At 50.6% G+C, this 24,632-nt stretch overlaps 1 protein-coding gene across 1 annotated transcript; it reads left to right on the top strand.

Moving 5' to 3' along the window:
• The first annotated feature begins 3,893 nt into the window (after window positions 1–3,893).
• CCM2L (CCM2 like scaffold protein) lies at window positions 3,894–21,753 on the top strand. Its single transcript, XM_042980668.1, has 10 exons — window positions 3,894–3,962; window positions 6,741–6,908; window positions 8,457–8,540; window positions 8,639–8,822; window positions 9,611–10,080; window positions 12,928–13,063; window positions 15,324–15,387; window positions 18,376–18,505; window positions 19,077–19,215; window positions 20,131–21,753. Exons 1-10 carry the CDS (start codon window positions 3,933–3,935, stop codon window positions 20,439–20,441), a joined length of 1,716 nt encoding a protein of 571 aa, XP_042836602.1. The 5' UTR covers window positions 3,894–3,932; the 3' UTR covers window positions 20,442–21,753.
• Window positions 21,754–24,632: the final 2,879 nt, after the last annotated feature.

The following is a 24,632-nucleotide window of genomic DNA, read 5'->3' as shown; positions in this document are numbered from 1 at the left end:
GAATAGATAAAGAAGATGTGGCATGTATATGTGTGTGTGTATATACACACACACACACACACACACACACACACACATACATATATATACACACACACATATATATATAGTGGAATATTACTCAGCCATCAAAAAGAATGAAATCTTTCTTGCCATTTGCAATGACGTGGATAGAGCTAGAGTGTATTATGCTAAGTGGAATAAGCCAGTCATATGATTTCCCTAATATGTGGAATTTAAGAAACAAAATGGATGAACATAGAGGAAGGGAGAGGGGAAGAGAGAGAGAGAGAAGCAAACCATAAGAGACTCTTAACTACAGAAAACAAACTGGGGGTTGATGGAGGGAGGTGTGTGGGGGGTGGGCTAAATGGGTGATGGGAATTAAGGAGGGCACTTGGGATGAGCACTGGGTGTTCTATGTAAGCGATGAATCACTAAATTCTACACCTGAAACCAGCTTTACCATATATGTTAACTAAGTAGAATTGAAATAAAAAATTGAATAAAAAGTGGGGGGGAGTTGATAGCATCAAAAGCAGGACAGTGATGGATGGCATTGTGTCTGTATTATTCCAAAAGCCACTGCAGCCATCTGGCCAACGGTATCAGTCTGCTGGGCCTCCGTAACAAAATATCGCAGACTGAGGGGCTCCAACAACAGAACTGTATTTTCTCCCAGGTCTGGGGGCCGGAAGCCTGAGATCAGGGTGCTGGCAGGGCTGGTTTCTTCTGAGGCCTCTCTAGTTGGCTTTTGGTCGGCTGCCTTCTCGCTCTGTCCTCCTGTGGTCTTTCCTCTGTGTGTGCACCCCTCGTGTCTCTCTGTGTGTCTGAAGTTCCTCTTCTCAGGAGGGCACCAGTCAGATGAGATTAGAGCCCACTTCACAGACTCATTTTAACTTAATCACCACTTTGAAAGCCTTATTTCCCCAAATAGCCACACTCCGAGGTACTGGGTATTAGGGCTTCAACGTATAAATTTGGCGGGGGGGGGGGGGGTGGGGGGGGGGAGGGACATAATTCAGCCCATAACAGCAGCACAGTAGGAAATGTATGGAACTTGATGTCATTTTGGGGTGCTCAATTAACCAGCCCTGAAATCAATTGCCTTTGGGCTTCTCGTCTTGAGAGGTTATACAGTTTCCTTACTGTCAAAGCCATCTTTGATTGGGCAGCCTGTTCTTTGGAGCCCAAAGCATCACAACCCAGGCACTGTGTGTTTCCTCAAGCTGTTTCCTCTGCCTAGAGTGACCTATCTTCTGTATGTCCTTCAAGGCTCAGCTTGAATGCATTGGAGTTTGGTGAATGGCCCCTGATTCTGCCTTCCCCAAATGCTTGGCTTGTATCAGAGTTTTTGCTTATGTGTCTCTCCAGCCAGATCAGGGTCAGCATATGCACCATACACCTGCTGTCACATCCCCTCCTCCTGTCCCGTGGCAGGCATTGATAATCAATCCCCTTTTGGTTCTGAGAGTAGATCTGGTTTTCATAATCTTCTACACAGAGCTCTAGGCAGCCCCTGCCAATCAACCAGAGGTGGCCCCAAAGAGATGAACCCTATTTGCCACAACTGTTAAGTCTTTGAGAACAAGGATTCTGTTTCACTCCTCTGTTTTGATTCACAAGCTACTTTTATTTTTTTTTATTTTTTAAATGTTTATTTATTCTGGGGAGACAGAGACTGAGCGCAAGCAGGGGAGGGGCAGAGCGAGAGGGAGACACAGAATCTGAAGCAGGCTCCGGGCTCCGACCTGTCAGCACAGAGCCTGATGCGGGGCTCGAACCCACGAAGTGCAGGATCATGACCTGGGCCGAAGCCGGATGCTTAACCGACTGAGCTACCCAGGCGCCCCCACAAGCTAATTTTAATAATCAATGTTACCATTGTATGCTTCTGTTCCCATTTAATCCCTGTAGCAGCCTTATGAGGCAAGCATCATCATTATCTTGCTGCTGACGCTTGAGACTCTGGGGCTCTGAAAGATGACCTGTTCCAGGTCATACCCATTTGAACCTAAGTCCACCTGTCTCCACCTATTTCCGCTGACATTTACTGAGCACATGAATTTACTGTTTGTGGCCCTGGGGTGGGCATGCAGGGAATGCAAAGATAGTTTGCTATTTCTAGCAGCATTCAGAACACTTCTGGTGTTCCCAGCACACTATTTGGTATTCCCAGCAGTTCGGTGATACTTGGAGTTAGTCCAGGAATAACAGAAGTCCTCATTTTACAAATAGGGAAATTGAGGAATTCGGGAGTTGCTCAAGGGGTAAAATGGGTGTTTGGGTGTCCTGGGTGTCAGGAGCTGTTAGGGATGGGGTTGCACATCCCAGCCTCTTCCTGTTGGGCCTGGCGGGCTGCTGGACATCTCACTTCCTGATGCTGGGACTTGACAGCCGGATATAGGGGAGGCAGGAGGGAGGGGCTGTGTGAGCTAGCACTAAGCAGCCTGGACTATTTCTCCTCCCCCGAAAGGGAGGGAAGGCGGAAGGCTAGTGGTTGGAGGCTCCGTGGACCTCACACCCAGAGGCAGTGGGGAGCTCTCTCTCACTCCTGTGGGCACTGATCTGGCACACTCGGGCTTCAAAACAGTCCAATGCATTAGCCCCTGCCCTTCACAATTTCCAGCTGCTCTGTCTCACGCATAGTCAGATGTCCTTCCTGCCACACCTCTGACTGCAGGGCAGGGTATTTGGGATCATTGCTCCCATTGGAAAGATGAGGAAGTGAGACCCAGAGAGGTTACAATAAGCAGTCTGCCCTAGATCATACAGCAACCTGGGACCTCTAGAACCCAGGTGTCATGGAGGTGTGGATGGGTCAGTCAGAATCTCCCCAACTGTCCCGGGTGGGACAGGCTGAACACACTGGCCCTAGAGGTAAGGAACTAGGATTCAGATCCAGACTTTCCAGAAATCCCAGGCCCTCCTCTTACAAACGCTATGACTTTTTCGGGTCAGCCTCTGCAGTTGAGGCTGACGTATAAATCTGTATAAATAGGTATAACGATACCCCAACGCTGTAAGGAATAAGAGAGATGAAATATGTAAAGTGCTCAGCACAGAACCACAAAAGGAAACTTGCCTCACTAAGGTTCTCCCAAGAGACAGCAAAAGAGCCCGGGACACACAGACACATAGATAGGGAAGTAGTTAATATTCACGAAGCACTTCGTATGTGTCAGGAGCTCTTCTAAGTGCATTTAATCCTTACAAGGTCACCGTGAGGTCAGACCGGCATGATGCCCATTTTACAGATGGGGAAACGAGTGGATAAGGGACTTGCCCAAGGTCATCACCCTAGTAATTGGCGAAATCAGGATTCAAACTCCGGCAGCCTGTCCTCAAAGCCCATGAATACTGCCTCCTTAAGAGTAATGATTAATTTTTAATTAATTAATTTTTAATTAAGTATCCTATAGTTTGGGAAGCATTTTCCTACCCACTTTTGCATATGTTCCTCACCACAGAGAGGAAGGCAATTTTATTCCTAATTTATAGAGAGGAAGGCGCAAATGAGGCTGTGAAGGGAACTGACTTGCTTTGCCAAGGTCACACCACAAGGTCAGTGGCAGAAGTAGGGTTGGGATTTGGGATTTTCTGACTCCAAATCAGGGGACCCATCCCTAGCCTGACTCAGTTCCCAAGCGCCCCTCAACAGCAAGCCTTCTGGCTTCAGGCTGGAGGCGTTCTCCCCAGGACAGTTGCTCTGGCTGGGTTTCCTTCCACCCTTCAGCTGGAGGGGCCCAAGGCTGCATCCTGCACCAGCCTCCATCCCCCCACCCCCCACTCGCTATCAGACGGGAGGGGCAGGAACTCCAGGGCTGGTGGAGTTTCCGACCAGGCAGGAAAAAGAACAAAGGAACTGTGTGGGGGGAGAGGGTGGAGGGGGTTGGCCAGGAGGGTGGCAGGAGTGGAGGGGACGCTTCACCATGGAATATGAAGTCAAGAAAGGAAAAAAGGTAGGTGGGAGGTTGGGAGGGATGTCAGGTAGAGAAATGTCCCTGGAGGGAGTAAAGTGGGGAGCCCGGGTGGGGGTGATGGGCAGCGAGTGGCATAGAGTCTTCCTTCTCATTTGGAAAGACCGTCCTTCCCACCCTTGGGCAACCAGACATTTGGGCTCAAACTCCCTAACCTGTCTCCCGGCTCTCAATGGCCTCTGCCATCCCTGGAAGGGACACTCAAGCACCTTCCAGGGAAACCCAGCCAGACAGATTACTTTGGGAGATACTCTCAAACTGCTGCCACAGTTTTCCTGGGGTTTCCTCAGACTGAGGGACAGACAGACACCTAACAGACCCATTCCTCTTCTCCTTACCTCCCAGACAGAAGGACCTCAGCCAGGGCAGCTCTGTGCTATGAGGCTGTCTATCCAGGTTGAGACACCTACCTGCTCCCCTGCTGGGTTCCAGCCTCGTCTGCGCCCTGCCCCCCCCCCCCCCCCCAGATCCTCACTCCTCCTTACTGTCAGAAGCTTTCTAGTCTGGTTCCCTGGACACCTCACCTGGTTGTCTTTGCCATTCAGGGAGTCCCTCAGATTCCAGCGCCCACCCCCACCCATCCCTCTTCCCCCAAGAATCCTAGGTCAGGCTATGTGAATCGTGAGGGCTCAGAAGGGAGCCAAGACCTAGGTGCTTGTTCTCTCTTGGCTCATTCCTTCTGCAGATGTGCACTAAGAACTTATTTTGTGCCCCACACTGTGCCTGGTGCTGGTGATGATGTAGCAGTGAGCAAAGTCAGACAAGGTCTCTGCTCCCTCCCTGGAGCTCACAGCATTTTGGGGGAAGGCAACTTTGAAGAAAAGCAATTAATACAAAGTTGCATGAGAGACGCCATACGTGGTGCTGGGGTACAGAATATTAGGGGACCCAGCCCTAGCCTGGTCAGCTTGAGCTGAGATCTAATGGGCAGAAGGAGAGAGGGTAGTGAAGTGTTTAAGGGGGAGGAACAGCATGTACAAAAGCTCTCAGTGGGAAGGAATGTAGCAAGCAAGACGGCCCTGTAGCTGGAGGGCAGGAGTGAGGGGGCAGTAAGATAAGGCTGGAGAGGTGGGCAAGGCTGGACCACTGAGGGCCACAGACCAAACTTTTACCTTTACACTCCACTCACACACACATATTCACACACACAGAATAAAGTCCCGGCTCCACAGCTGACATTCAAGCCCTCTGTGACTTGTTCAACAGACCACACGCATCTTCTCCAGGCTCATCATGCTCAGCCAGCCCTGCCAGCCCCCAGACGTTCGCACATGTCGTGCCCTCTGCCTGGAACGCCCTTTCCCAGATCATGTGCTCTCATTTAGCAGAACCTCCATATATCTCATGCAGGCTCCACGATACTGGTTTTAAAATCTGGGCTGGGCACGCATCAGAATCACCTGGAGTGTTGATTAAAACATAAATTATGGGGGAGGGGGGCGCCTGGGTGGCTCAGTTGGCTGAGCAGCCAACTTCAGCTCAGGTCACGATCTCATGATTTGTGTTCAAGCCCCACGTCGGGCTCTGTGCTGACAGCTCGGAGTCTGGAGCCTGCTTCAGATTCTGTGTCTCCCTCTCTCTCTGCCCCTCCCCTGCTCACACTGTGCCTCTTTCTCTGTCTCAAAAATAAATAAACATTAAAAAATTAAAAAAAAACCCACATAAATTATTGGGTCTTACCCCTAAGCTCTGATCCAATAGGTCTGAGATGGAAAGCGAGAATACGCGTATCTCTTAAGTTCCTTGGTGCTGCTGCTGATGCAGGAACCATACACTAAGAACTGCTCTAGAGTAGTGCTTTCCTGTGAGATTTAGATTCTGTTGGGATGGGCTGGAGTCCTGGAATTGGCTTCTTTAACCTTGCTGTAGGCCATCTTTATGCAATGCCTGCTGGATTCTACTTAAACATACTTATTAACTATTTATTTTTTTTAAGTTTATTTTTACTTATTTTGAGAGAGAGAGAGAGAGAGAGAGAATGAGTGGGGAAGGAGCAGAGAGAGAAAGGGAGACAGAAGATCCAAAGCGAGATTCGCACTGACAGCAGGGAGCCCAATGCAGGGCTCGAACTCACGAACCACAAGATCATGACCCAAGTCATGACGCTTAACCAACTGAGCCACCCAGGTGTCCCTACTTATTAACTATTTCTAATTTTTAGGAAAGCACAGAGAATAGCTTAACAAATATCTGTGCATTCACCACTTAGCCACATTGAATCTTTTTTTAAAGTTTATTTATTGAGAGAGAGGGAGAAAGAGAGAGAATGAGTGGGGGAGGGCCAGAAACAGAGAATCCCAAGCAGACTCTGTGCTGTCAGTGGGACTCAGTCCCAGGAACTGTGAGATCATGATCTGAGCTGAAATCAAGAGTGAGACGCTTAACCGACTAAGCCACCCAGGCACCCCTCAGCCACACTGAATCTCAATATTTTTCTTACTTGTCCCAGCCTGGACCCACTCCTTACGCCTGGGCCTGGGCCTTAGCAGGGTCTCCGCCCTCATCTGGGTGTTTAGAATGGAGATTTTAGAGCCAGACTATTGGTTCTACTGCTAATAGCTGGTGATCTTCTCGGCTAGTTCTCCCTCTGAGGCTTAGTTTCTCCATCCATAAAATGGGGATCACAGAGGTACCCCTTCTGCAGAGTCTATGAGAATTAAATCAGGTAATAGGGAAATAGTTAAAATGTTGAATGTGGATGTACTTGATAAAGTCAGTTGCTGTTATTACTGTTATTTCTCCTGCACCGCTCCCCCCCAGGGCTTTGTCTCCCCCATCCGGAGGCTGGTGTTCCCCAAGGCCGCGCGCCGGGCAGCCTTTCGGACCAGCGTGAGTCGCCGGCCCCTGCACTCGATGCCCCTTTATCCTCCTGACTACCTCATCGACCCCCAGATTCTGCTGTGTGACTATCTGGAGAAAGAGGTCAAGGTACGTGTGGGATGAGGAGAAGGGTGGGCAGAATCTTGGGGCAAGGGGTAAAGGAGGGGTAAGGTTTTCCTCAACTCTCTTAAGAGTCCCTGGCAGGGTCTGAAAATTGAGCTGACAAACAGATTAACAGGAGAAAAGCGTACACATTTTATTAAATGTTTACATGTCCATGAGAGCCTTCGCGAGAGAGTGAAGGCCCAAAGAAGTGACCAGAGCATGAAGCTTTTGTATCTTTTTTACAATCAGTTAATTTATGAAGAACTGACAAGGCGGAGGGGTGGGGGCTAGGGGTAGTAAAAGGTGAAGAAAGAACAAGGTTTGTTTATACAGCCTTCTCAGCCCTAAATTCCCTCATGAGAAGGATGTGTGGCTCCCTTCCGGTACAGGGAGGGTACCTTGCATGTGGGAGATTCATCTTCTGCTTTCAGGGAAGAAAGGTAGGGGTGGGGGCAGGTCAGAGGGACCTTCCTGCGTCTACCATTTTCTTCAACTTCTTCAAGCTTAGGATATTCTGTAAGCCGAGGTGCCATATTTTGGGGTAGCATGTTCTGGATCCCGTCAGGAGAGACTGCACCTCTCCCCCACACCAAGCCCTGACCAGCCCAGTCTCACACAGGGGAGGCTCAAAGGAAAGAGACCTGGGTTCAAGTTAGCCTAGCTCCTGCCTTATGCTGCAGCCCTTCAGCAAATGATGTCCATCTGCTCAGCTTCAGTGTTGTCATCCCAGCACGAGCCTCAAAACCTACCCACAAGGGAGAGCAGATGGCAAAAGCCATACCTTCCTGTGAGATTTTACTGCAATAACGTTATCGGTACTCAGTCTCCAGGGTAAAGGAACCCAGCTCAGCAAGCCACAGAGGACTTAGATCACTCAAGGCCTTTCTTCTATTTCAAGAGCACCATGGAGGAGCAGTGGAGAATCCTCATTGCCCAGGGAAGATTGCTATGGGGATAGGAGTGTCAGGTTTGACAGGCTGCCCATTTAAATGTGAGTTTCAGATAAGCAATAACTACTTGTGTCGTATTAATATGTCCCAAATATTGCATGGGACTAAAAATACTTTAAAAATTTTTTTGAAGTATTCACTGTTTGTGTGAAATTCAAATTTAACTGGCATCTTGTATTTTACCTGGCAACGATATATGGAGGGTAAAGCTAACAGGTGCACATAAGAACTGGGCGCTGAAATTTCATAGAGAATAAAAGAAGAAGAAAAAAGTTTGATTGGTGGGATTCACCTAGAAGAACAAAACTATTACTCCATTATTTTAATGGAAAAAGTTAATTCTTACATTGAGTAACTTAAAGTTTGTGATAACATTAAGTTATAACTAAGAATGGATGGAGAATTATTGATTGATTTGGGGCATCATTTTTTGGGTCTGGCTTCTGCGACCCCCTTAAGAGTTATTATCAGGTTATTATTAATTCAGATATGTATACTTCAGTCTATCTACATTGCCTCAGTGAGGAGGTCTGGGTCCTCCAAGGCTTCAAAGTGACTTCTCTCTGCCCTTCTCCCACCCACTCCCTCATTTTGTATCTAGTTCCTGGGCCACCTCACCTGGGTCACCTCCTCACTGAACCCCTCCAGCCGGGACGAGCTCCTGCAGCTGCTGGACACCGCCAGGGTGAGGCCCTGGAGAGGGGGGGAGGGCAGGGTCTTGTCCCTTTCGCCCTCTCCCACCCGAGTTCCTCCGGGACCCAGGAGATCCGACCCACCCCGCAGCAGTTGAAGGAGCTGCCGCTGAAGACCACGGCGGAGCAGGACAGCATCCTGAGCCTGTCGGCCCGCTGCCTGCTGCTCACCTGGCGCGACAACGAAGAGCTAATCCTGCGTATCCCCACGCACGAGATCGCCGCCGCCTCCTACCTGCAGGACGACGCGCTGCACCTGCTGGTGCTTAAGACCGGTACAGCTGCCGGGGCCTGGCCAGGGGCAGGGCTGGGAGGTGAACAGGGTGAGAAAAGACCCAGCGTCTAGTCTTGGGAAAGGCGGGGGCGGGCAGGTGGGGGTGTTGAGGATGGATGGTGTGTGATGGAAAAGGCCTGAGCACGCTACCCTGAGACGAAGGGCAGTCCATGGCTATAAGCAAGAAGTCGCGGCCCAAGGTTGAGGTTGAAGGGTGGATCGCCACCAGCCTGAGGCCAGGTGCCGGGGCCTGGGAAGGTTGGAGGAGCCCAAATTCTGAGACCTGAAGTTAAAGCGCTTGGTGAAACAGAGCGAGATCGCTGCGCTCGGAGAGAGCTCGGGCTAGCAGCCGGGTCTGATCCAGGGGCGTGGCCATACGCCAGAGAGGCGGAGCTCGCGGCTGGGGCAGCGGCGGGACAGGTCAAACCCCGCCAGGCTAGGGGCGTGGCCTGAGGCCAGAGGCGGGGTTGAGGGGAAACCGGAATCAAAGAAGAGGTCTCTGAAATTAGAAACTGGGGCCGAGGTAGGGCCAACAGAGGGAGGAGACTGCCTGGCCACCGCCCTCAGACCAGACGCCAAGCGAGGTGTGGCGGGTGGAAAAGGCCTGCGGGACAAGACCAGGGTGGAGCCGAGGCCGGGGGGGTGGGCCCGAAAGTAAGGGCACGGAGCGGGGCGGGTTTGGCCTCCAGACTTAGAAGGCAGAGGTGGGGCCACGCGCCGCTCGTCCCCAGCTGGCCTCGTGGGGGGCTCTTAGCCCGGGTCTCCTGACCGCCATCCCGCCACTCCTAGGTCTGGGCGTGGACCCGGTGCCAGCCGGCGTCGACGCCAGCCCCGGCGGCGCGGGGCGCGACCCAGGCCCGCCGGGCGCGGCGCCAGAGAAGCGGCGGGTGGGCACCACGGAGCGGCGCCACACCATCTGCAGCCTGGACTGGCGGATGGCGTGGGGCGGGGGCGCGGGCGCAGAGGCCCGGGCCGGGGGCGGCGGCGGCGGCGGCGGCGGCAGCCTGGAGCGCCAGCGCGCCGGGGCGCGGGCGTCGGGCAGCTGGGAGCGGCGGCAGACGTTCAGCGGCAGCTGGGAGCGGCGGCACGGCGGCGGCGGCGGCGCGGGCAAGCCGGGCGGCAGCTGGGAGCGGAGGCAGGCGGGCGGCGGCGGCGGCGGCAGCTGGGAGCGGCGCCACCCGGGCTCCAACCCACTCGACCCGCAGGACCCCAGCCCCGACGCCTACTGCAACCTTGTCATCCTGGCTGTGGCCAACAGGGTGAGCCCGAGGGCACCCGGAACCCCAGCGGCGTGCTCCCCGGGCACGTCCGGCGTTGGAGGGCGCCGGTCTCCGTCCCACCCCGCCCTGTTCCTGGGGTCTACCCTGGCCTCTGTCCTTTCCCCTCCTGCGGCCCTGCCTAGGACTTCAGGTACCACCTGTGTGCCCACGACGCCAAAGGGCTTCTAATCTCCAGCCTGGACACCTCCAGGACAGTTGCCCCTTGCTGTCCCAGTGAGAGGAAAACCCAGAATAGCCAAAACAGACCCCCTCCTCCAGCCTTGCTCCTTCTCCCACGTCGTCAATGTCAGCACTACCACAGTAACAATCATGAGGACACTAATCACCAGCATGAATGGAATGCCAACCCATGCCAGACAAGGAACCAGCATGAACACATTTCATTCTTTGACTAACCCCTAGAGGCAAATATTACAACCATCCCCATTCTGTAGAGAAGGAAACTGAGACCCAGAGGCTAAGTAATTTGTGCAACATCACACAGGAAGCAGGTGGTGGTTTCAACACTGGGATCCAGGAAGTTCAGAGCCTATACTCTTGTTAACTATGGCAGTCACCCAAGACAGAAGCCTTCCATTCTTGCCTTCCCTCCCCTCCCCCCTTGCTTCATATTCATCCTTGCTTTTATTCATTTTGACCATCTTTATTGAGCAGCAACTTTGTCGTAGGCATTGGGCTAGGTGCTATGGATACAAAGATGAACAAGACATATTTGGTGGTTTCCCTCAAGGAGCTCACAATCTAGCAGACACCTTCAAGCCCTAGGCTGTCTAAACCTTTCCTCTGACCCATGGCCCCCAACCCTCCCCCCTGCCCCAGCCCCAGCTCCCTTATATATATCTTAGTGAACAAAACAGTCTCGTGGATTTAAAACACCGAGAACTCCCCAAATTTTATCTTTCACCAAATCTCCAGGCATGTTTCTCCAATCAGCCTCTCCATTCGGTGGGCTGATGGCCATCACGAACTTAACACATCCAAAGCTAAGCACCCAATCTTCTCCCCCAAACCTGCTCCTCCCTTGGTCTCCTTGTTTTGATTAATGGCAGCTCTGTCCTTCCATTGTTCAGACCAAAACCTTGCAGTGATCTGTGGCTGCTCTCGTTCTCACACAGCCCATATCCATTCTGTCAACCCTATTGGCCCTATTTTTAAAATATATCCCAAACCTATATACGTTTCCCCACCCTCCACTGCCCCTGCCCAGGTCCATGGCCCATCTTCTGTCATCCAGATCACAGATTTGCCTCTTGCTTACAATCTGTACCCCCCACAGAGCAGTTCTGTTAACACATAAGTCACATCTTATCACTGCTCAAAATCTTCCTGTGGCTCCCCACTTCCCTCCAAGGAAAAGTTATTGTCCTTACAACTGCTTGTAAGACCACCCACGTTATAGTGGTGGCTGAAGTCCATTTCTTCTCTGGCCTCATCTCTTTCTGTGTCCCCCTTTATACACTCTACTCCAGCTGGACTGGTCTCCTTAGAGAGTACAAGAGACCTGTGCATTCTGGATGGTTCACCGTGATATTGATATCACCTGGCACCCAATAAGTATTGAACGAATGGGTGAAATAATGTATATTATAGTATTATACCTTACGATGCAGACCAAAAAAAAACCAAGCAGATTGCAGTGGTAATGAAGGAGGAGATCCAGTTTGCATAGAGAGAGTTTGCTCCTTTTAAACTGAAAGGTGAAGGGGAGCAAAAAGCAAGGCGAAAAGCCAGGAAAATGAATTCCAAGCAGAGGGAACAGTGTGCCCTGTTTATCGCACTGGATGGTGAGGGCTTTAGGATACAGACCTCATCTGAGACCCCAGAGCCTGGCCCAGTGCCTGACAGAGGACTAAATGAGAATTTGCAAAATGAGTAAATAAACCAAGAGTTGCATTCCAGGAGTATCTGATTCTCTGGCCTCCTATCCAAGGCCTTGTGGTCCCAAGGAGGGTACAGGAGTTAGAGTCAAAAAATCTGAGTGCCAGTAGTAACCAACGCTGTGAACTTGCTATATTAGCCTGGGCAAGTTACCTAACCATTCTAAGCCTCGGTGCCTTTAACTATAAAATAAGAATACTCTCTTCCCTGCCTATTTCTATTATAAGGATCAATCCTGCCATCGTGGCTTACATTTTAATGTATACCCTGGGCTTTTTTAGAGGCAAAAATATGAAATGAAATAGTATCGTGAAGATGGTCTCATCAGTTATTGTCTTTCTGTGTCTCTTGCCTACACATAAAGAATTAAATTAGGCAAATTCCCTTCAAATTTGCAGTCTCAAAAAAAGTTTCACCCAAGAATTGAAATTCCTGCCTTCTATCAGGAGACTGAGGTTTGTGTATTCATCCTACTTCCATTTTTGCCCTGGATGCCAGGAAGCTCATATCTAAATATGGCATCCAGTAGCAGTAACTATGTTGAGTCTAAAATTTTCACACATGTGATTCTTCCTCTTCCTAGTACGTAACAGGAGACCTGGGTTCTAGTGCTGGCTAATCACTTTACCTCTCTGAGCCCCAACTTCCTACTGACAAATTTAAACTAGGGCTTATTTTAGATAGGCTTCAGGAGGTCCTATGAATCCCCCAGAAGTTTGGGGTGCGTTTTTCAGAGCAGAAGACTTAGCGTTGCTGCTGGACTCTATATAGGAGTCTAAGACCCAGAGGGTGGCCATGTAATTTTGATAGGAAATGGTCTGCAAGTCGATTTAAAGGTGCCCATAGATGCACGTGTGGCCCTGTGAACCTCTTCACACTGTTTGAGGAAGCAGGCGTGTCCTGGGCACTGGAGAGGCCCTGAGTGCTCTGTCCTCCTCCCTGGGCCAGGATGCTGCCGAGGAATCCTGTGCCCTCATCTGTCAGGTCTTCCAGATCATCTACGGGGACCAGAGTATCGAGTGCGTGGACCGGGCCGGCTACCACTACACGTCAACGCCTGAGCGGCCGTGGCTGTGCAGTCGCAGTGAGTACTGGAACTCCTGGCCACCCCTCCTGTGAAACATCCCAAAAGGCCGGCGAGGACTCCGGGACTCAGGGCCAATGAAAGCCTGTAGGGGCCCCGATCTCTACCGCAATTACAGTGCACTGCTCCCTTATGTAGTTAAAATGAAATGTCAGTTTTCACGATGACCTCAAGCTTAGCTTCTGCACAACGTTCTGGTTGCCAGATTTGGAATGAGCCCCTCAGAACTGAACTTTTCTCTCTCCCTTCTGTTTCTGATGTCCCTTCTTTGCAGAAATGCAAGCACATGCATTGTCTGTTTACTGAGCTGTCTAGCCCCGCTAGGATTCTAGGTCAAAACCAAGATTTCCAGGCCCACCCTTGAACGCAATCAAAGGCTAGAATAAGAATGAGACTAGGAGAGGCATTTATTGAGCACCAACTATGTGCCAAGCACAGTACCACTGTGACTCATAGCAGCCTTCTCGGTCCTATTTGCCACTGTATCCCATGGGCCAAACAAAGGTCCAGGGACATCATAGGTGCTCCTAGATAAAAGACTTCTTTGAGACCTTATGATTCTAATTTTACAGACGAGGACATTAAGGCTCAGAGTAGTCAATGCATTGCTCAAGGTCACACAGCTGGTAAGTGACAGAGTCAGGATTCAAACCCAGGTGTGTCTGATTTCTTTTTATTTAAAAAAAAATTTTTAATGTTTGCTTATTTTTTGAGAGAGAAAGAGAACATGTGCAAGCAAGGGAGGGGCAAAGAGAGAGGGACACACAGGCTCCAGGGTCTGAGCTGTCAGCACAAGGCCTGACACGGGGCTTGAACCCACAAACTGCGAGATCATGACCTGAGGTGAAGTCGGACACTTAACCAACTGAGCCACCCAGGCACCCTGGTGTGTCTGATTTCTAAAGCTCCTATCTGCAACAGCCTTGCTCCCATGCTGCCTTCAAGGCTGCTAAGTGAATTTCCTCAGCCGCAGCCCCCTCAACGTGGTCCCTGTCTGCATAGCTCCAGGAACAGAGCGACAGCTCATTACTTCTGCAGGCACCCCCATCTGTGGGAACTGAGGTTATTAGGAAGTTGAGATAGTTCATCAGCTCTCACAGGATGAGATAAACAAATGAGCAAATGATGGATAAATAAATGAGTCAAGAAACCTTCCAACAAATTCTTTTTTTTTTTTCTTTAAAGATTTAATTTTTTAAAAGTAATCTCTAGGGGCGCCTGGGTGGCTCTGTCGGTTAAGCGGCCGACTTCGGCTCAGGTCATGATCTCGCAGTCCATGAGTTCGAGCCCCACATCAGGCTCTGTGCTGACAGCTCAGAGCCTGGAGCCTGTTTCAGATTCTGTGTCTCCCTCTCTCCGACCCTCCCCCGTTCATGCTCTGTCTCTCTCTGTCTCAAAAATAAATAAACGTTAAAAAAAATTTTTTTAAGTAATCTCTATACTTGGGGGCTCGAACTCATAACCCTGAGGTCAAGAGTCGCATGCTCTACTGACTGAGCCAGCCAGGCACCCCCACCAAATTCAACAAGTATTTATTGAGCACCTGCTATCACCAGGACATACTGGTGAGCAAAACCAGATGTGGCCCTGCCCTCACAGCCTTGCATTGCTAGGTAGGCTGACAGTAAATAGGTACACAAAATGTAACTACGTGCTGTACTCTGCAGACATAGACTGAGGAACCAGCCTCACCTGGGAAGTCAGGGCGGTGTCCTGAGGAAGTGACACTGAGGTGAGCCAAGATCAGAAGGGTAAGGCTAGTGGAGTCAGAGAAGTAACAGGACTAGGTACAGAGCAAGTTCTCTGTGAACAGTGCTGCTATTCTCTGGAGATCTTGAGTTCCTTTCCCTCAAAGTTCTTTTTTGTTCTCGCCTCAGACATGTACAGTTTTCAAAACATCCCCTCACCTGTTCCCTCACCTGCTGTTCTCAAGACCACTCCCCCCCCCCTCCCCGCAAGGCAGGCAGGCAGGTGGTATTGTCCCAACCTTGGGGAAGTTGAGGGCAGGGAGAGAGGAGGTGAGTTGCCCAAGGTTGGCTGTGAGTTGGTGATGGGGGCAGGTTTCATGGTCAAAATCTTCCAGCAGCTGCCCAATTTCACTCAGAGTAAAAGCTAACACCCTTACAGTTGCTTACAAGGCCATCGGTGCTCCATCCACCATCCCAACCGCAGGGTGGGACTGGGGTTGGGGGCTCGGGGAGCTGGGGACGTTGGTCCTTTCTCTGCTGCCTCTAACAGCCCCTCTGTCTGCTGACCCCAGGTGAGAGCTGCCGCACAGACGGGACGTACGCCTATGACGCCGACTTCAGCTGCTGCAGCTCCTTGTGGGTACCACCCCACCCCCACCTTGCACAAATAGGGTCTCTCTTCTAGGCATTCTTGAGCTCCCTGTGGGCAAGAGAGGGTGGGTGAAAAGGACCCCACCTCGATTTGTGCCGATGCCCTGAGCCCTGAGCCCTGAGGAGGGTAGGCGAACTGACCTCTCCGGGCTCTAGTGAGCTCATAGGATCCAGACCCAGACCCTAAGAAGCCTGGGGGACAACCGGAACCCTGAGTGGTTTCCACGTAGGCCTGTAGTTCTCTGCCAGTCATCCAGACACAGTGGCCTGCCTAGTCCCAAATCACAGCTAATGCCAAAAACTAATTTTGGTTTAATTCCATGTAATAGAAAACCCTAAAAAGGATTTGAGTTTTAAATAAGATCGAGCTTTCCCCCTCTCACCTCTTGTGTAAAACAGATCAAGAGTTTATGGCCCTTATGGTCATCGAGGGTCCAGGTCCTCGGCACCTGCTTCCGTACTCAGAGTTACCTCATGGACCAAGATGATGGTCAGAGCTCCAGTTATCACAATGGTAATGCCAGGGATGTCTGTAAAGAGCTTTGCTGGGATCCCGGCCTGATGACTTCTGCATATGTCTTAGTGGCCAGGACTTGGTCACATGGTCACAGCTAGCCGCCGCAAGGCTGGAAAATGTAGGAGGGGCGCCTGGTTGGCTCAGTCGGTTGAGTGTCCGACTTCGGCTCAGGTCATGATCTCACGGATCGTGAGTTCGAGCCCCGCGTCTGGCTTTGTGCGGACAACTCAGAGCCTGGAGCCTGTTTCTGATTCTGTGTCTCCCTCTCTCTCTCTGACCCTCCACCGTTCATGCTCTGTCTCTCTCCGTCTCAAAAATAAATAAACGTTTAAAAAAAAAAAACACAAACAAAACAAAACAAAACTCAGTTGGCAATATTGTCCAGGGTTCTGTTTGGTATGACTAACCACGCTAGCACTGAGGGGTTTCCCAGGACTTGGGATTTTCTATACTAAAACCAGGAAAGTCCCAGGCAAACTGGAACAAGTTGGTCAAAGTTAGTTCTCTTACTAAGGCCTCTGGCTTGACAGGTAGCAGGCTCTGCCAGTAATATATGCCCTACTTTTATTTTTTTTCCCTCTTCTGTGTCAATATTTGTGGCTTCCTTATACTGTGTGCCCTTGGGCTAGTCCTTAACCTGATATCTGCTGCCAGACCTAGATCTGCTAGAGTCATGATAATGACTAACATTTGTGCTTGCTGTGTGCCTAGTGCTGTTCTATAAAGCACTTCATTTTTTTTTTTTTAAAGTAAACTCTACTTCCAATGTGGGGCTTGAACTCATGACCCCCAGATCAAGAGTCACACGCTCTGCCAACTGAGCCAGCCAAGAAAAATCTACATAGCAACATTACAGTGGCTGCTGTTTATTTATTGCTTCTAGTCTATGACTCTGAGCGCTGTACAAATAGACTCCTCTAATTCTGATGACGTCGATGTTTGTCATCCCATTTTACACATGGAGAAACTGAGGAATAGAGAAGCTAAGCAGCCTTGCCCAAGGTCAAGCTGTAGGCCTGAGATTTGAACCCAAGCAGCCTAGCTGTAGGTCCACACCCCCTAACCACGATGCTACACTGCTTTTCTGTAGCTAATCATAGAAGATGGTTCTGGAACAATTTAGAAACCAGAAGGCAGGTTAATTTTTTTTTACTCTTTTTTTTTTTTAATTTTTTAACGTTTATTTATTTTTGAGACAGAGAGAGACAGAGCATGAACAAGGGAGGGTCAGAAAGAGGGAGACACAGAATCTGAAACAGGCTCCAGGCTCTGAGCTGTCATCACAGAGCCTGACACGGGGCTCAAACTCACAGTCTGCGAGATCATGACCTGAGCCGAAGTCGGCCACTTAACCGACTGAGCCACCCAGGTGCCCCTATTCTTTTTTTTTTTTAAATGTTTTATTTATTTTTGAGAGAGAGACAGAGCATGCGCGGGGGAGGGGCAGAGAGAGAGGGAGACACAGAATCTGAAGCAGGCTCTGAGCTGTCAGCACAGAGCCCGACATAGGGCTCAAACTCATGAACCATGAGATCTTGGGCAGGTTGATTTTTTTATTAAGCAAGAATTATTGAGTACCTTTCATGTACCAGGCACTGTGCTGTGTGCTAGGGTTACGGTGGGGAATCATACAAGGATGAGACCCGTGATTGGCACGCAGTAGGTACTCAACAAATAAGAAACCAAGGTCCCTGCTCCTGCATGGTTTATTGTGCAAGCACACTTGCGTCTAGCACAGGAGACAATGAAGTCATTATTTAACAGAAATAAGCATTAACGATAACTAAAGAGAACGAGCACTTCAGAGCACTGAGAGAGAACCATAGGGAGCCTACCTCTTTGGGGGTCAGGAGGGCCTCTCAGAGCTGATGAAATTTGAACCGAGGCCCAGAGGAGAAGAGGGGAAGAGCACTCCGGGCAGAGGGGCAGAAAGTGCAAGGGCTCTGAAGCAGGACAAAGCTTGGTGCATTTGAGGAGCAGCCAGGAGGCCACCGTGGATGTCGGTGGGGAGGATCTGGGAAGGCCTTGCATGTCATGGGTAGACTTATGAGTTTGTGACCACATTTGACAGAGGATCAACCCAGTCATGGGGAGGGGAGGGTCAGGGAAAACTTTCCCGAGGTGACATTTAAGCTCCAATGATGAGTAAGCGTTAGTTGAACAAAAGATAGGGTAGAGAGGCATTCCAGGCAGAGGGAACGGCATGTGCAAAGGCCCGGAGGTAAAGAGGTACTTGAAGTATTAGAGAAGATGGCAGAGAGGCCTGAGCACACAGAGCAAGGGTGAGATGAGGCTTCAGAGGCAGCCAAGGGCCAGATAAGTGGGGCTTTGGAGGCCAAAATGGGATCTAGGATGAAGCCCAGAGCATCAGTAGCTGTGCCCTCCCACCCCCACCTGCTGTAGGGAGAGGAGCTAGAGGAAGGTGAGTGAGGGCCCCATTCTGCCTGTCTCTGCAGCAATGGCTCCCAGGATACATTTGAAGCGTGTTATAGTGGCACGTCCACACCCTCTTTCCACGGCTCCCACTGCAGCGGCAGCGACCACAGCGGCCTGGGCCTTGAGCAGTTGCAGGATTACATGGTCACGGTGAGCAGGGGCAGGCAATGTGAACAGCACAAGCAAAGGTCTGGAGGCTGGAGAAAACACAGAGTATTTCAGGAATCCTGAATAATTCTGGACATAACTGAAGTAGACCTTGGAAGATTGGGGGCGGAGTGGTGGTGGGGGGATATGAGGTTAGGAAAGTAAACTGGGCAGCTTGTGAAAGCCTTCACTAATGTCAGCTAGCATTCATTATGTGTCTTCTGTATAGCGGGCACTGTTCTAAGCACATTTTATGCGTTTATTTTAATCCTTTCAACAGCCAAAGAGGGAGGTACCATTATCTTTACTATATTTAAGAAAAGCAAGGGTCAAGGAGGTTGCCCCCTACCCAAGATCACAGAGCTGATCAACCAAGGGGCCAGGATTTGAACTCAGGCACATCTCGTGCTTAGATTCAGCCCAGTGTCTGCATGCCCCCCCCCCCCAGTAGGCCATGGGAAAGGTTTTGGGGGAGATGTTGGCCAAATACACCCTTAAAGAGGGTTTGGGTCTTTTAGGCAAAGGCTGGGTGGGGATTGCTCCCTGGGACTGACCTTGGATGTTGTCCCCACAGCTGCGGAGTAAATTAGGGCCCCCCGAGATCCAGAAGTTTGCAATGCTGCTGCGGGAGTACCGGCTGGGGCTGCCCATCCAGGACTACTGCTCAGGCTTGCTGAAGCTCTATGGGGACCGGCGCAAGTTCCTCCTCCTTGGTGAGCCCCCTGCCACACCCCCCGAGATCAGGCAAGGACCCTACTCCCAACTGGTCCACGACATTCCTGATTAGGCATCAGGCTAGAAGCGTTTTCTCCTAGTCCTCAGCCTCCGATAAAGCCAAGATCATGAAATCCATGGCACATTTAGGGAGACAGGCGCAGGGCAGGGAGGGACTTGCTTGCAGTCACAGCCCATCAGTAGAGAGCACTGGTATATCCATTCAACTTCATAGCAAAGCTGGGGTGGTGGGGGGAATATTCTCCCCATTTACCCCATGGGGCAGCTGACGCTCAGAGAGGCTGAGGCACTTGTCCAAGATCACACAGCTGGTAAGGAGGGCTGATCATAATAACAGGAATAATATTAATAAGCTAACAGGTAATATCTTTGTCAAGCATCATCTCACTGAATGCTTCAGTTTGGGAAGGTAGAAACTCTCATTTGCCCCCATTTGGCAAATGAGCAAAATGAGGCCCAGAGAAGCAAAGTAAAGTGCTAAAGTCACATAGCTTGTGAGTGGAGATGGAAGCAAAACAAGCTGACTTGTATGAAGCACGCAGTGTGCTGGCCCCTCCTCACATCCCCCCCTGGGAGAAGAGGTGCAATCATCTCAGTTCTACAGGGAGGAAAGTAAGGCCCAGAGCAGCTGTTTAATGAGGGTCACACAACTAATAAATGGGAAAGTAGCAGTTGCAATAATGACAATGAGAAGCTAATGCGTAGTGAGCATTTACTATGTGCTGAGCATTAGGTCATTGTTCTCTGGCTCAGAGTCAAGGAACTTGTGCAGGAACATACAGCCAGAGAGCGGGCGGGCTGGGGATTTGAACTCGGTTCTCCGGAGAAGGTGATTCCACGATGGGAGGGGAAGGGCTGAACCCAGAGGCGTCCCTCTGCCCCTGGCCCCGCAGGGATGCGGCCCTTCATCCCGGACCAGGACATTGGCTACTTCGAGGGCTTCCTGGAGGGCGTGGGCATCCGCGAGGGGGGCATCCTCACCGACAGCTTCGGCCGCATCAAGCGCAGCATGAGCTCCACGTCGGCGTCGGCCGTGCGCAGCTACGACGGGGCGGCCCAGCGGCCCGAAGCGCAGGCCTTCCACCGGCTGCTGGCCGACATCACGCATGACATCGAGGCGCTGGCACCGGACGATGAGAGCACCGATGAGGAGGCCAGGGACTCCCCGGGTGGGGGCGACACAGTTGAGGACAACTACCTGTAGCCGCCACCCATGCGGAAGGCGGGGAAGCATCCTCAATCCCACCTGTGTCTCACTCGCTCCTTCCTGTGGGACCCCAGCCCCAGGGCGCCCCTCCCGGGGTGTCTGACCTCGCCCTTGGCGCTCCAGTCCCTGCAATACCGAGAATGTCCTGCAGGGGGCGGGACCCCAAAATCGCAGGCAGTTGCCGGAGGCTCAGCCAGCCCCTCTGCCAGACCTGGGTGGGCAACATTCTACTCTGTCACTAGCCCCAGGTGCCAGGGACAGCCCCTCTCTCTCCCGCCACTCCTGCAGCTTTCTGGAGGCCAAAGGACAGATGAGGAGTGGGCTCCACCTGCTGACAGACTGAGAAAAGACTTCCCAGAGCCCAGAGACCTCTTGTTCCTCCTATTTTACAGTTTGAGAAACTGAGGTTCAAAAAAAGGTGAAGGAACTTGAGGAAACCTCCTATTTCTCCTGAGATATTACCTCAAAGTACACACACAATAGCGTAGAGGGCCTTTTTAAGACTCTAAATGGCAGGGTCGCCCCTCCCCTGATGGCAGGAATTGGATCACCAGTGTGGCATATCTTCACTGACAGTTGGGTCAGAGGTAGGTGATGGGGGTCCCAGTCTTGGCCCTAAGACTCTGAACAAGTTGCTTGTTCGGATCTTGGATTGGGAGCCAGACAGACCTAGGTCTCCTGTCTGGTTAGTGTTCTCACCTCTTGGTGACTTCCATTCCCTAATCTGTCCCATGAGGTCGGCCCCATCCACCTCACAGGGTTGGTTGTGGGGATTAACAAAAGCACAAGGCCTTGGTGCTGGGTCTAGCCCATAGTAGGCACTCAATAAACGTTCCCTTCTACTTCTAACACTTACGGACTTGGTGTACCTGTCTTGGCTGGGCGCAGTTAGATGGAAACTGAGGTGGGGGTCAGATGTAAGAAGATCTTTGGGGAAGTTTGTGAAGAGGAACTAGGACTTGCCCTTCGTGGCCCTATTACACCCTGGCTCTGTGCTCAAGCCCCAAATGAAAAGTACCTGAGACTCCACAGGCTATCATCACAGGGGTCCGGGGTGGTTAAAGAAACCTGACCGCCGGGTTGGAGAGGTTAGAGAAGTCGGCATGAGGACAGCTTCAACACAGCCTGAGTAAAGGCTTGGAAGCTAGAAGGAGTGACCCCTGAGAGGGGGCCAGAGACTCACGCAGAAGTGCCGAAACTTATTTGTAAAGTTTTAGAGCCTTCCATGGCCAGACACATGGTCCTTACCGTGAGGTAGGTACAATTATTACCAATGAAAAAAATTTTTTAATATTTATTTATTTTTGAGAGACAGAGAGAGAGACAGAACATAAGCAGGGGAGGGGCAGAGAGAGAGAGAGAGAGAGAGAGAGAGAGAGAATCAGAAGCAGGCTCCAGGCTCTGAGCTGTCAGCACAGAGCCCGATACGAGGCTCGAACTCACAGACCGTGAGATCATAACCTGAGCCAAAGTTGGCTGCTTAACAGACTAAGCCACCCAGGTGCCCCTAATTATCACCAATTTTAAAGTAATATTATTATTAGGGCTTCAGGTCCAGGGTTCCAGGATTTATACTCAGTTTGTAGCAAATGATGTTTTCTTTTGCTTTATTCCCCCCTCCATCCACCCATTCCCCACCTTCCTTCCCCTCCCCACCGTGGGCACCCACCCTATGTGTTGATCTACGTCCTGGACGTAAAATACACAATGCATCGTGTGTGTATTTACACCACATGAATGGTATTGTGTAAAGATCTCAATCTGACGCTTTCTTTTTTCACTCCATCATATGATTATTTCTAAGTTCCACCCATGTTTCTGTGGGAAAATCTAGCCTATTGTATCATATTGCTGCAAAGCATTCCAAGCTGAGCATCCATGGTGTAATTTATTCACCCCTGTCCCCCTGTGATGGATGCCCAGGTGGCTTCCAATTCCCTCTCACCACAAACAACACTGTGATAAACATCTGTGTACATGACCCTATAAGCCTGTGTGAAAACTTCTTTGGACTCTATACCCAAGATGGAATCCTAAATCACAGGGCACATATTTTTTACATGTCACTAAATTCTACTAGTAGCGTGTGAAAGATGCTTGTCTCCCCATATTTTCAATTTTGCCTATAGTTTGGGTGTAAGGTCATCTCAGTGTTTGAATTTCTCTGATGATATGAGACTCAGAATCTTCTGTGCTTGCCAGACATTTGGGCTTCCCCTTCAGTGAATTGCCTGTTCCTGTCTGGTACCCATTATGAATTGGGTTTCCTGTCTTTTTCTTGTCGATTTGCAGGAGTAGCCTGTAAATTTTAGATATTAATCTCTTGCTGGATATTGATGTTCCCAGTATCTTCACCTAATCCACTGCTCATCCGCTGGGTTGTCTGTGGCAGTGGCTTTCAAACTCTACCGTGCACCAGAATCTCCTGTTCGGCTTGCTAAAACACAGATCACTGAGCCCCACCCCAGAGTCTCTGACTCCGTAGAGTAAGGGTGGGACCTGAGATTCTGCATTTCTAACAAGTACTCAGGTGATGCTGATGGTCCAGGGAGCACACTTTGCGAACCACTGGCCTATGGTGACTTCCTTTGAACAAATTTGTTCCACTGAACAAATCCATAATTTTGATGTTTTCAAATTTATTTACCTTCATTTTATGAATGAGGGAACTGGAACGTAAGGAGGTGAAGTGAATGACCCAAGGTCACACAGTAAGCTGGGATTCGGACCCATATCTGGCCAACCCCAGCGCGCATGCTCCTAGCCGCTCTGCTATCCTGTCCGGCAGCTTTTGGGATGTAGTGACCACAGGCTGAGGCATTTGTCCTGAGACTATAGGGAACTTTAATAAGTTCCTGAGTGAGGCAGACGTAGAGGGAGAAGCACAGTGACAGGGCTGCCCAGAGTCACTGGAACATTCTTGCCTCACAGCTCCAGGGATGGAGCAATTTCCCTCACACCCCAAGGAAGTCCCCACCCACCCCGGAACTACCCTCTTACCAAAGCCATGTAATGCCTTGGTTTCTGAGGTCCAAAGGGCCCTGACTGGGGCAGTCTAGGCTCTGAGCCTACGGACTCTGGCCACACTTCCTCCTGTAGCATTCAGAGACCCTGCCAGGATCACTTCCCAATATGGTTTCATTCTTGGCACTGCAAGAGGGGAAATACCCCTGGGCATGAGATAGCTGCTTCCCAAAGACCTCTAGGGATGGGGTAAGGATGGAATTTCTGTACCAGCTCGGTCTCCTGGGCACAGTTTTGACCCATGGACAAGTGGTAAAGTTAGTGAAATCATCTCCAGCTGCCCCTTACAGTGTGGCTCCTTTTATTTAGGGCCCTGCAACTTAACTTCTCTCCCTCCCAGCTTCCAACAGAAGACTCCTAGCAGCGCTCCTTGACTGTGTGCTGGGAAAGAGTCCTCTGGCCGCTGTCATTTGATCACCAGATGTTTAGAGAGCATACACTCTGTAGCAGGCATTGTGCTAGACAAGAGGGAGATATAGAACAATCCCTGCCCACTGGGGGGGCTCTCAGCTTGATGGGAGTCCCCAAATCACTACAGCATAAAGTTCTCAACTTTCAAATCAAAGAGTGAGAAACTGTCTCTTCCTAGGGAAGACAGGACAGGCTTTGCAGAGGGGGTGACTTACGAGCAAGACTTTGAAGGAGGAGCAAGATTTTTGGCAAGTGGAATAAGGTAGACAGGAGAGCCCCACCCCACCCTCCCCAGCAGGGCCATCATGAGCAAAGGGCAGGGAGCACGAAGGAACATGGCACACTCCAAGGACTGGTAACCAGTTAGCTCTACTGCCGTGGTTAGGCACTGGTGGCCCCGGGGGTCAGACCAAGTGACTTTTGAATCCCAATTCTATCATTTGCTAGTTGGGGGACCTTGGATAAGCTCTTACATGTCTCTGGGTCTTTGGGTCCCTCACCTACAAAATGAGGCTAATAATAGCATCACCCTCAGAGATCTTGTAGATTGCTGAAGACTTCAGGATAATCCACGTAAACGTACATACTGCAAGTGCTCAATAAATACGACCATTTTTATTGCTGGAGGAACATGGGGTGTCGGGGGTGGGGACCAGGACTTAAAGGAGAGGAAAGCAAAGGAGTGGGCAGATTGAGAAGGCTTTTGAAATGCAGGCAATGGAGAGTGACCTAAAGGGCTTGCATTTTACTGAA

This window comes from Panthera tigris, chromosome A3, assembly GCF_018350195.1.
Source record: "Panthera tigris isolate Pti1 chromosome A3, P.tigris_Pti1_mat1.1, whole genome shotgun sequence".
NCBI lineage: Eukaryota > Metazoa > Chordata > Mammalia > Carnivora > Felidae > Panthera > Panthera tigris.
This window is presented reverse-complemented; position numbering and strand designations above follow the sequence as displayed.

Coding starts and splice junctions, on each gene's coding strand:
- CCM2L (XM_042980668.1), top strand. CDS start 3,933: ATGGAATATGAAGTCAAGAAAGGAAAAAAG. Junction 10,081..12,927: donor TCCTGGCTGTGGCCAACAGG/GTGAGCCCGAGG, acceptor TCCCTGGGCCAG/GATGCTGCCGAGGAATCCTG. Junction 19,216..20,130: donor GCGCAAGTTCCTCCTCCTTG/GTGAGCCCCCTG, acceptor CTGGCCCCGCAG/GGATGCGGCCCTTCATCCCG.